Source organism: Nymphaea colorata, chromosome 3, assembly GCF_008831285.2.
Source record: "Nymphaea colorata isolate Beijing-Zhang1983 chromosome 3, ASM883128v2, whole genome shotgun sequence".
NCBI lineage: Eukaryota > Viridiplantae > Streptophyta > Magnoliopsida > Nymphaeales > Nymphaeaceae > Nymphaea > Nymphaea colorata.
Genome location: NC_045140.1, coordinates 14,892,295 through 14,903,831, shown reverse-complemented (window position 1 = coordinate 14,903,831; position 11,537 = coordinate 14,892,295). Strand labels below are relative to the sequence as shown.

General features: G+C 39.4%; 1 protein-coding gene across 6 annotated transcripts; it reads left to right on the top strand.

The window, feature by feature from the left end:
• The first annotated feature begins 3,546 nt into the window (after window positions 1–3,546).
• Window positions 3,547–11,537, top strand: LOC116251476 (uncharacterized). Of its 6 annotated transcripts, none has more exons than XM_031625767.2 (8): window positions 4,204–4,333; window positions 4,553–4,619; window positions 5,058–5,201; window positions 8,414–9,754; window positions 10,024–10,074; window positions 10,145–10,243; window positions 10,911–11,069; window positions 11,245–11,537. In XM_031625767.2, exons 4-8 carry the CDS (start codon window positions 8,480–8,482, stop codon window positions 11,374–11,376), a joined length of 1,716 nt encoding a protein of 571 aa, XP_031481627.1. In that variant the 5' UTR covers window positions 4,204–4,333; window positions 4,553–4,619; window positions 5,058–5,201; window positions 8,414–8,479; the 3' UTR covers window positions 11,377–11,537. The 6 variants fall into 6 exon arrangements, with proteins under 6 accessions (XP_031481633.1, XP_031481627.1, XP_049932543.1 ...); XM_050076586.1 differs by having other exon boundaries at window positions 4,553–4,734; XM_031625771.2 differs by lacking the exon at window positions 4,204–4,333 and adding an exon at window positions 4,395–4,465.

Below are 11,537 nucleotides of genomic sequence, written 5' to 3'. Positions count from 1 at the left end.
GTCGCGGACGAACTGAAGTTTATTTTCCGTTGTTCCCATTTTCAGATTACAGTTGCATGATCAAGGCTCAAGAGAGAAGCAGATTTAAGGTCGGTCTACCTGAGTCTTAACAATTCGGGATTGGGTTTCCTTTCCTTGTTCAGCAGCCGAAGATTTTGGACTGATTCCAGATCTCCGAAGATGTACGAACCACCGTTAATAAACCTGAAAGCCAAAACCCAGAAATCTCTTCTTTTCACGCTAATAACTCACTCAAACACATGCTTAGCATTTCCGTTTTCAGACAAGCCAAGATAGGGAAGCAGACTTCACCAACGCAAATCCTACCTTTCTCTTCAGAACCCAAACGATCACGCCCTAAGATTTTTACAAGGATAAAAAGTTTCAAGAAGAAAGTCACAAAATCTTGTCTCGAAATAGAGATTGATCAACAAATTTTTGGTTTTAGCCATGGAGGTCTCATTCGTACTCTTGGAAACTTCAACAGAAGCTTAAAGAGCTGACTTTTAGAGCGTGACTTGCACAATCTTTATGCAAGTAAATTGCACGGATGCCAGGACTCGCCTTCTTATTATAAACATTTGAAAAATGTTATTATAAATCTGAGATCTTGGGGTTTCCATAATGCAAAGAACAGAGATAAGGTCTCAAAAATTAAAATTTGACTGGATTTTTCTTTTATTTGGAAGAAACAATCTTTAGTAATTTAGCTATAAATAAAAAGCACTCATGATTTTCCATTATTGCTAAAAATATACCTAAGGTTTTCCACTTCGTAACACTAACAAGAAAAATATATGTTGTATCTATTTCTAGTATTAATTAATAAAGACAACTAATTTGATTATAGTCAAACATGCATTCGTGTTGTTTGATAGAGATAAAGAAGGCAATACAGGCTGATGAATAGAAAACTAAGCTGTGTATATTCAGAATATTTTAGTAAATAATCCTGCTTAAGTTGGTGATGGCTGGTTTAGTTGCCGGTAGATGTTATTCTTTTAGATGCGAAACGTATACATTCCTTTAATAATTAGGTGCCTTTTTGAAGTTTACTTGTGAAAACTTTCAGTCAGCAATTTTCAAGTATCTTTGGCCCAGGGAATCCCAGATTTCAGAAGCAAGAAATGTCAAGTTGGACGCTGATAGGTAAATTGAAAAGGAAGAAAATCTCAATAATATATGTCTGCAAATTCGAGCACTCAAAGATCAATATTTTAAAACCAAGTTGAGTTTGATGTCACGTTTTATCTCGTAAACTGGTCTAATTGTGGAGTCAGAATAAGTTGGGATCCGGGAATACCTTTGTTGCTGACCAATGGATCCATATAGTAGACTACTATTTGTAAACCTGACCAAAAATTGTGATTGCCGGAACACAGCAGGCGATATGCTTGTGATTGCCGGAAAGGTGCACCGGCATCAATTTGATGGACTACCTATCACCTGAATGAACTCGTAAAAGAAACGGGGTTGTTTGACAATAGAAACATTTTGTTTTGTTAGTATTTTATGAATTTATATAAAGATTGTGGTAAGTTCATAAACACTTAATTCTCGTGTTTCATGAATTTGCTTCCATCTTTGTGATAGATTCATCACTACCAAACAACCCCTAAATTTGATTTAGATCTCTCAACTGTTATGTTAAAAAAAGTCGGTCTCTGAAATTTAATCGACTGTTGCAGATTCCATGTTTCAGCTGTTTGCTTAATGGCGTAGCATCTTAAATTTCAGGTCAAATTTGTGTCCTTAACTCTTTCCGAATCTCGAAGGTGTTGCCCATCGCCTGAATTGAAATTCGACCCAAGTCAAACGGAGGTGGGTCAGCCGGTCTGGTGCAGTGCAACGCGTTGGACCTTATGATTGCAAGGAAGGTTTACCAAATTTGATGGTTGGACGCTCCAATTCAAAAATGGCGTCTGGCATTCAACATCATGGTTGGCTTATTAGTTGCGCTGACCAAAAATTTTGATGCTATGTTTGCAAGTAAGCAATATATATATATATATATATATATATTATATATATAGCAACTAATCAAGGATATTGACTCATACATACACTATTGGCTATTATGATTTCATGCGTACCTATTATGTGAACAGTCTAAATTTAGCCCTCGAGATCAAAATTTACCGATAAAAATACTTTCTTTCATTGAAACGGTCTAAGGAGGGTACATGAGAAAAAATGAATATTAATCAGATTGATTACACTCATTTTCAAATTATTTAGACCATTTATTATTAGGTATGTGAATGTAGTAAGCCAAAAAAAAAAATGTAGTTAAAATTAGGGATGGATGACTTTCCTCGAAGTGAAAGAAGGGGAAAAGAAAACTACGTATTTTGTTTGATCGTCACGTTTTTGGAGATCTGAGAGAGGGAAAGAAGCATCATAGGTAAAGGAGCAGCACGCAAACATACGTAATCCTCATTAGCTTTCGTTTTACGATACAATGCGACACGTTGTCATATTAATTAATGTGACCTCACGTTGCACCATCGGCTTCATTAGTTCATGACAAGACAATGAAAAATCACATCACCTTTTTCCTTTGTTCTTCCAATAACCGAAAAAAAAGATCAGCTCACATGCCACATCATATTCACTTACGAATATATATATATATATATATATGTGTGTGTATATATATACATTATTACGTACACTAAATTGAACTTATCTTCTACTTCGTTAGAAAAGATCTGTTTAATATACACAAAGGTAATTCAACCAAGACAAAAATTGCCGTGTTCGTCTCTTCTGATGGCTAACCCTTGGCGTCATTGGTTGATAAGATCGGTAACTGACTGCGTCCGGAACCATTCAATTTTGAAACGGAGAATTTTCTTTACTTGGAAGGCGCGTTTGCTTGAGATGACAAACCAGAAATTTAATATACTCTTTCTGATGACATATTGTGAAAGGACATCCGCAAAATTAAGAAAAATTGCCGCATGGTCGTGGAATTTGGATGGACAAGAAATCCCAAATGACTGTTTGAAGGGGACGGGTGATTCGAGTGTTCGGTATTAGTGACAAGGAAAATTCAAATCCAGATAATATTAGACGGGTTTGGACCCCACAGTGGTGGGTCCGACCCGATGCCTCATCCGGCCAGGTCGAGGTCGGGTCGACTTCACCCACCAAGAAGAGCGCCTTAAACTAGAATGCGACAACCTGGCCGATGCCCGATGGGCCCCCCAACACTACACAGTCTCTCATTCCTGAACCCCGCGACCCGGTTCTCCCGGGTCGGGTCCGGACCCGAGACGCGAATCTTTGTTGTTGGTAGTGGTAGTGGTGGGGGTGTGGTAGATGAGGACGCACCAAAACCGGGCGCGGGCCCACCTGGCTTTTGTTTAATTTTCAGGGCGGCTCAGAGGCAACCACTTAAATGGAAAAAACTTAATTACAGATCGCGACTACATTCTTTCTTCTGTGTTTTCCCCTCTCGCCTCGTGAATTAATATCTCGAACATGTTTCGGTTTCACAGGTTCTAAACCTTGTGAAGAACCGTGTAAGGAAATGAGCTGTGTTGCCCAACAACTTGGGCCATGCATCGGGTATTGGGTGGCGGTCAGTCAGATCTCTGCTCCACTAAAATATGTAATGGAATAAGTAGTAGGAATCCTTTTGAAAATTTCAGCCTTGGAGAAATTTCCAGCACGGTGGTTCATTGATCTTCGCAGAGAAAAGGAAAGATACTTTTACATAAATCAAGCAGTAAACCATTGGTTGGCGCCATCTTCCTTCCCCATGACAGGGTTTATTGGAACGGAAGGAGGAGATCCATGGCAGTGAAGATCTAATGAGACAATTTGTTCCTGTCTGCAGATCGTGGCTAAAGCGGACTGCCCAACAGTGTAGATGGACATATTCCGAAATTTAATTAGAACAGATCGTTTTATAGAGTTAGATGAAGAACAATAGAGAGGAAAACGAGTTCGCCGTTTTTTCTCCCTCTCTTTCTGGGGGGCAGCAGCGGGTGAGGTTTACCACGAAGGCGGTCCTTCTCTCTCTTCTGGTCTTCTCTGTGAAGGGGGTACCGAGGCAGATCGGACGGTCAAGAAGAGCCGTAGTGGGTGGGGACGACGTGTGAGCGAGAGGGTACCGTCCCTCGTGAACCCCACCACCCCCACCCATGCCGAGATAGATAGAAGAACTCTTTGCGTAGCCTCCGATCTAGTACGTACATTTGCTTTGCGCCTACATCTTTCTCTTTCTCACTGGCGTACTCGACACGCCATCTGTGGTGTTTCTATCGTCCCTCTCTCTCTCGCTCTCGATCCGTGCGGTGCGGATTGTTAGCAGAGTTGGAACGAGGTAAGCTGATGATGGCGATTCCTCTTCCTGCTTCTTCTGCTTTTCCTTCTTCTTCTTCTTCTCCTCCTCCTTATTCTCCCTCTTCGATTTGACCTTCGAGGGAAAAGAGATTGGAATCGTATCACAATGATGGTCTAGTTTTGCTTTTGCCTTTACTTTTTCTTCTCGATGTTTTTTATTCTCTCTCTCTCTCTCTCTCTTATGGTTCTTAAAATGCAGGCAAGAAACGAATTTTTGGTCAAGTGGGTCGTGAAAAAGGACTCCTTCACCAGCCATCTCGACCTTGGTTAGCTTTTTGGTTGTTTTTTCCTCTTCTTTTAGGCAGGATTTTTTAGTTGGAATATTTGATTCTTATTTGGGATCCGGTGGCGTAGAAGCGAAACAGAAAGAAAAGGGAGAAGGTATGGTTCTTGAGGAGGTGCTGTGCGTGGTGTTTTGGCACTTTGGGAGATGAGGGGCCGTTTTTTTCTCTCCTTGAACTGCGGCTGTTAGAAATAGGAGCTTCATCATTCTCCCAAAATAGTTATAATACCTTAAAGTCCCTTAATTTAGATGGTTATCGGGTTCATGGGATTCCATCCACCCTTTTACCTTCGTTGCTTTCGGTTTGTTTGTTCGCTTGTTTTTTCCTTTTTGTTTGTGTTCATCGAGTTGTGGGGCTTCTTCTCTTTATTGGAACCTTTTAGTCTGAAAATGATAATTTTCCTTCTTCTTTGAGCTGCAGGTTGGGAAATTGTCTGTTGGTCGATGCAATTAGTAGGTGCGTCAAGGGAAGATTGGTGTTGGTATCTGAATTGGTGGCCGGGTGGTCGATTCTGTGCTCGAAGTTGTTTCGCAGGGTTTGTTGGTTTCTTTGTTGATCGTGAAGGTAGGATTATCTTTTGAAGATATTAATACGTATTACCAATAGCTACCTGATGATAGGAGAGATAGCCTGTTACATTTTTTGACGAAATTTTGATGGTTGATGACGAAGGACACCCCCTCTCTCTTCGTATGTAAAGAACCTGGCGATTGGAGATTTTCCTTGCATCTGCGCTGATTCTGCTTATTTTTTAGATAATAGTTCTATTTGGTTTTCAGGCGGTCCTTCGGTTTCACCTCTTCGGGTTTATCCTTGGTGAAGCCTTGCATTTGCCATGGTTAATTATCTTCAGAAGTATGATTATCTCAATTGCTCGTGTTCGACTAGTGCAGATTATATGCTGATTTTTATCGTTTTATATACATCTTGTTTTCTTCTTCTGCGAATTGTATTGGTTTGGAAACATACTCTTCTATCCTTATTCATCAGTGTACGGAATTCGTTTATGTGTAATTTATGTTCAGTTTCTTAGTAAGTCGTAATCTTCATTCAATGTCTTGATAAGTTTAAGATGCTAATGAAACCAAATAGGCTATCTATGGAAATTATACAAATACCTCCGGGAGATCAGTTTTTCTCTTTTGAAATCCTGCTGATATAATGGTGCATATGATTGAAATTATCTCTTCCGATTTGCTTCACATGGACTTCTGGACCAGATAAGGTGACCGAGTAAGAAGGTCCTTTGTGACTTGCATTTCAGAATCCAGTCGCCATGAAGTAGAACTTTCTATTGATGAATATGGCCTCTTAGAAGTCCGAATCAATTCCCTGGAAAGTGCTTATATGTAGTCTCAAAACTCAAAAGTCTTACTCCTAGATGCTTCATCTGACTCCAGGAAGTAGAACAGCATCGCTGGTACATGACGTGATTAAAGGCTAGTAGAAACTGAAAGTGGTCTAATAGTTTGGTGAGGAATTGGTAACACATTTCATCTTTCATACTGATGCAAGGAAGATCTTGGAATTTTTTTTCCTCGTGTTTGGTGTAATCTGGATCTAATTATCCATCTCAAACTTGTTCTCTGAAAGTAGCTTTTGGAATTTCATAGAATTGCTGAGTCTCCCCCGCCCCCCCCCCCCCACCCAAATAAGCAGCCATAGGTTCTGTTAGGTGCTTGGACTATTGTTTGATTCATGGTCCCCATCTCTGGAGCGTCATTGTATGTTCTTAGACAGCAAGAGAAGATGTTGCGCTTCCAACCTTCAGTTTTGTTTCTTTTCTTCTTTTGAGAGAATGAACTAGCTTTCACTTGTTTTGTGTTGATAAAGTTCAGCTTTATACATGGGATTTGGCCCTATAGTTCAATCTCAAGAGATCAAATGTACATCATCTGAAACCTAAGTAGGAAAGTAGCATCAATATCCACATCAAAAAAGGTCATTGCATGGCAGCTGTGTCATTTGACAACTAGTCTGCTTAAATGCTACATTCTTTTGAATCTCAACTCTCAAGCTGTTTTGCTGCTTATCCATGTCAATCTGATGTTGGAGTTGCACGTTGTTGCTATTTGTCTGCAAGTTGTAGCTTAAAACTTCATTCTGTGAGATTTTTGTAGTAATTTTGAAATAAAAAAGGAAAATTATGAATATTCTGTATCTTGTTTGTATTCTTACGATAGGACAGGAGAACGACGGATACATAGGGACCATGCATCCATGGGCTTAGTGCAATACTTATGTCTAGCAGAAATATGAACACAAACCTTTCTGGCAGTGTGGTACTTTTCGGGAAGTTAGGATGAGACAAATTGTCTGTCTTTAAATAGAATTATCACAGTTACTTTTTTATTCATGTATTTTTAGTCTTTGAGTTTTGGTGGTACAGGATACCTTGAATACAATCTTTGTATCGAATAATCTTCAGGTGGTTCTATGTCTGTGTTTTGTTCTTACTGTTAAGCAGGTTGACTTTTCCAGTCTGAGTTGCACAAAATGCATATATTGACTAGGGACCGTTAGATGATTGACTGAAATATCTGCTGGCAACTGAGATGTTCTCATATGATATTGTGGGGCATTACTTTGTGGCCATCTTAATGTATAACCGAAAACGTGGTTTTTTTCAAAAAAAAAAAGAAAAAGAAAAAACGCGATAAATTAAATGGCCGTTTAAGGCTAAAAAAACATTAAAAATGAAAATTTGCATTTTAACACCTTTTTAACGCATTTTTTTCACTTTATTCATTTTTTTCAGTTTTTTTAATACCAAACAATTTTTTTTTTCATTTTATATTTTTTATTTGTTGCAAATCTACTTATCTTGTGATGTTTGTGTTATTAGTTTCTCACTTATTTTATTTTTCTTCTTTTTTTAATATTTTAAATTTTTTAAAAATTTACCGTATTTTTTCTATTTTTTCTGCTTTTCCTTTTTTTTTAAAGCTCGCTGAGACGTTATTTGTGACTATGTTATATACTCGTATTCACTCTGCAGTATACTTACTGTACATATATATATTTTTTTTTATAACCATGATGACGTGGAAATGTTTCTTTCATTCTGAGAGGACGTAGCCTCGTTATGTCGTATAACTTGCAAAACTCATATGCTGTACTATATACATTAAACAGCTTGGGAATGCAAAATTGCAAATTGATGTGGTAAAGAATCAAAACTATTTCATATAATACAGATCTGGTATATTAACAAAGTACGTAAGGTTTATTTACAGGGAGTTGACTTGCTTTAAAATTATAGTTTTTTGTGTTTAATAAGACTCGTTGGCAAGCTTTATAAGGTTTTGAGCTTTTTATTCTGGAGGTTTTGGGCCTTTTGCTGTTTGATTTTTTCTGTTCTATATTTTGTAATTTTTCATTACTTTTATTATGTGTCGCTTGGGTGCGTGCAGAAGATAGGCTTCTAATCCCAAGTCGGCTGTGGTTTGGGTGCGGGTGTATTTTCCGTATGGTTGTCAGAGATTGGTGATTATTATACTTTAAACACTAATCTAGATGCATGCATGCTGATGTCTATATATATATATATATATATATATAAGACTTGCACCTGAGTTTTTTGTTTTGCTTTTGAATAACTACTCTCATGTGGCAATTTTAATAATGTATTCTTTTCAATTTCTATATGTGAAAAAATGTCTCAGTGGTATTCTTTGCCCATAGCCTATAATTGTACATGCCCATGGTTAGCCACATCATTCTTACAGAGACTTCAGCATTAATTTGTTAATTATTTTCTAACCTTTGTACTGCAGGATTGCGTAACAAGCCTATAACATCATATCTAGATTCAAAAGCTTAAGCACGCTTAAGAGAATACCATGGATGAGTGCCCCACTAAAAAGGCTTCTGATGGGCTGCGTGTCTCTAGAAGAGGGTCTAATATTTCTCTTGGGGATGGCAACCATGTGCCTCGAAATTCCCAATGCTGCAACCGATTGGGTTGCAGCATTAATTCTATGAGCGGAAGCCAGATTGGCTTGCAAGAGAGGTCCAAACTTTCAAGACCAAATTTCCGTGCATCCAGCAGCAAAGCAGTATCTGGGGGCTCCTCCAGACAAGTTTCAAGCTCCTCTGGGCTGAGAAAGGCTCAACGAAGACCGCAGACACCTCCTTCTTCTAAAGAAATATACCTTGCTTCAAGCAGCAATGCACAGGGATTCACAGAATTTTTAGATTCTTCAACATCGGAAGAGCAATCAGTAACTTCTGAAAGGGAAGAGATGGAAGATACCACAACACAAGAGAGCTCTTTGGTGTTACAAGATACATTGGCAGAGGTTTGTGACCGTTCTGTCATGCATACTTCACGAATGCGAAAGCGAGTTTATCAGAAGTCCAGTTCAAGTTCTCATAGTTTTCCCCGTGGTTCATCCGGTAATAAAGAAACAATCTTCCATCATCCTCTCTCGTCCAGACACTCTGGAGAGCCTTCTGAAGCTTCCTCTCATGGTCCAGGAGGTAGTTCCAGTAGATATGGTCTTGGTAACCTCGGCTGCGCTTCAGTATCTGATGTGCTTCCCTCCAGGTTTTCAGTGGCAGATACACAAGACTCTGGTCGAGTTAGAAAATCTGATGGAGAAAAGTCATCTATTAGAGGGAAGAGTATCAGTAACACTTCCACATTAGCTGCTTCAGGCAGCAGGAGGAGTACAATTGGGCGTAATATGTCCTTTACATCGAGTCCATTGTCCTTGCAACCTACAAGGAGGAATATTAGATCGTCAACAACCAGAGGAGTTACTTCAGTTAGAACCAGGCGGATGCCTGGAGAGGGTATTAATATAAGGTTGGCAGAGAGCAGCACTAACAACAATTCCATTTCTCTATCAGATGGCAGTCTGCCTCCTCTACAATCTCAACTAGAGCTACTGAATAGCTCCTCTGTTTCAGCCAGCTCATCATCATCATCACCATCCTCTATGGATTTACCTCCTTTTCTTCAACTCAACTCATTTAGGAGATCAGAGTCTGGTAGTGAAATTTCTCGAACAAGGCCAGGCATTGATCATGAGGGTAGCAGTGCCCATGGTTTTCGTGGACCTTCAATGGATCATGGTGGATATCCTCGCATTAACATGGAAGGGATTGCAGAGGTACTTTTGTTTCTTTTTACCTTTTTGATGTGAACGGGTTAACCTTTTATTATGGTACGTTATTAGTTGACCATGCCTTGGAAGGTAGCCCACTAATAAATGTGAAACTTGTGGTTTTGGGAAATAGAGGGGGAACTACTTTCTGCTTTCCCCTCCTTTTGTCCAAAGCCTTCTTGGTCTTGCATTGTCAATTGATTTAGGTGACCGCACAACAGCTTTCTTTCTGTTTGTATTCCAGCTTTCTAAGTCTGGTCCTTGATTTTCCACAGGTATTGTTTGCATTGGAAAGAATTGAGCAAGATGAAGAGATTACATATGAGGTTGGCTCTGTCCATCCCTTTTTGGTATGATGTGGATAACTTAAACTGATCTGTTGATTTTTTGTTTCAGCAATTATTGGTGCTTGAGACAAATTTGTTCCTGGGTGGGCTAAGTTTCCACGATCAGCATAGAGATATGAGAATGGATATAGATAATATGACTTATGAGGTCAGTTAATCCATAGTCAGTCTTTCTCAAATTTGTCCTTTTACATTGCTTTTGATATTCGTTTAGTAGCTCTTTTCCCAACGCTTATTAAAAAAAAGCTGCGCTTTGCTAGCCATACTTCTTTGCATGGACTCCTCCCGAACAACTTACTGAATGAATGGGTTTCTTGGGTTCTACATCTTCCATATCAGCGGTAGGGGCAGATAGTTGCAGGAAGGAATTAGATGTAAGGAATCTAAGAGAAGGGCCCTTATTTATTGGAAATAGTTTTTTCTCCAAGCTCACCACATCTGGGCACGATTATAGCTTAGTTGGTGTTGATAACGTGAAAACCCTTGTAATTGCACTGCAATTGTACTTGAGAGTTGAGGTCTTACCACATTCGGCTTGCTGCCTTTGGATACTCTTGTTGTTGGGCTGCTTGTTGAGGAAACTCTATGATGTGGTCCCCACGCAGATGTGGTCCAGAACGTTAATCATATGCCTGCAGTTCTATCTTTGGTCCCCTCTTTTTCCCTCTTCCTACAAATGATGTAGTTTAGGTTCAGCTTCAGATAAGCTCCATCTAATGGCTCACGCACACACTCTCTCATGTGCAAGGCCGTGCATCTTAGTGGATAAAGAACTGTAACATGCTAATAGAAGAGTGCACCGTCTTTTTAATCAGGAATTATTAGCTCTGGAGGAGAGAATGGGTAGTGTCAGTACAGCACTTTCGGAAGAAGCATTATCCAAATGCCTTCGTCATGCATTCTACTCATCAAGTCCAACAGTTTCTGGAATCAAGGTCTCTGAAGAAGATGACGTCAAATGCAGTATTTGCCAGGTATACACACACTACATGTCTCTGGCTTCAGCTTTTGTCTTCTGGTCCTGCATAATTTTCTATTGTTCAGGATATGATTTAATTCATTTTGCTTTGTTCACATCGAAGAAGAAGTTCCAAATTTGCAAATTAACTTAGGATAGTTTATTGAGTTGATGAAACATTTGGATTGCAGGAAGAGTATGTTGACGGGGACGAAGTAGGCCATCTGCAATGTGATCATTGTTACCATGTATCTTGTATCCATGTTTGGCTACGCTTGAAGAACTGGTGTCCCGTCTGCAAAGCTCCAGCGGCACTAGAGTAGCTATCCCTCTCTCTCTCTCTCTCTCTCTCTCTCCCCCACACTCTCTCTCTGTACATAGGTATCTTCCCATGCTCTATGGTTAATAAACTGCCTTGTAACTGAAATTTGTGCCTCAAATTGGGGTCTTCTGAAAATATAAACATGGAAAAGTTCACCCTGGA

What these genes read in the sequence shown, in the direction of transcription:
- LOC116251476 (XM_031625773.2), top strand. Translation starts at nt 8,480, where the DNA reads ATGGATGAGTGCCCCACTAAAAAGGCTTCTGATGGGCTGCGTGTCTCT. An exon ending in ATGAAGAGATTACATATGAG is followed by an intron (nt 10,075 to 10,144) that starts GTTGGCTCTGTC and finishes TTTTTGTTTCAG; the next exon opens with CAATTATTGGTGCTTGAGAC. An exon ending in TAGATAATATGACTTATGAG is followed by an intron (nt 10,244 to 10,910) that starts GTCAGTTAATCC and finishes CTTTTTAATCAG; the next exon opens with GAATTATTAGCTCTGGAGGA.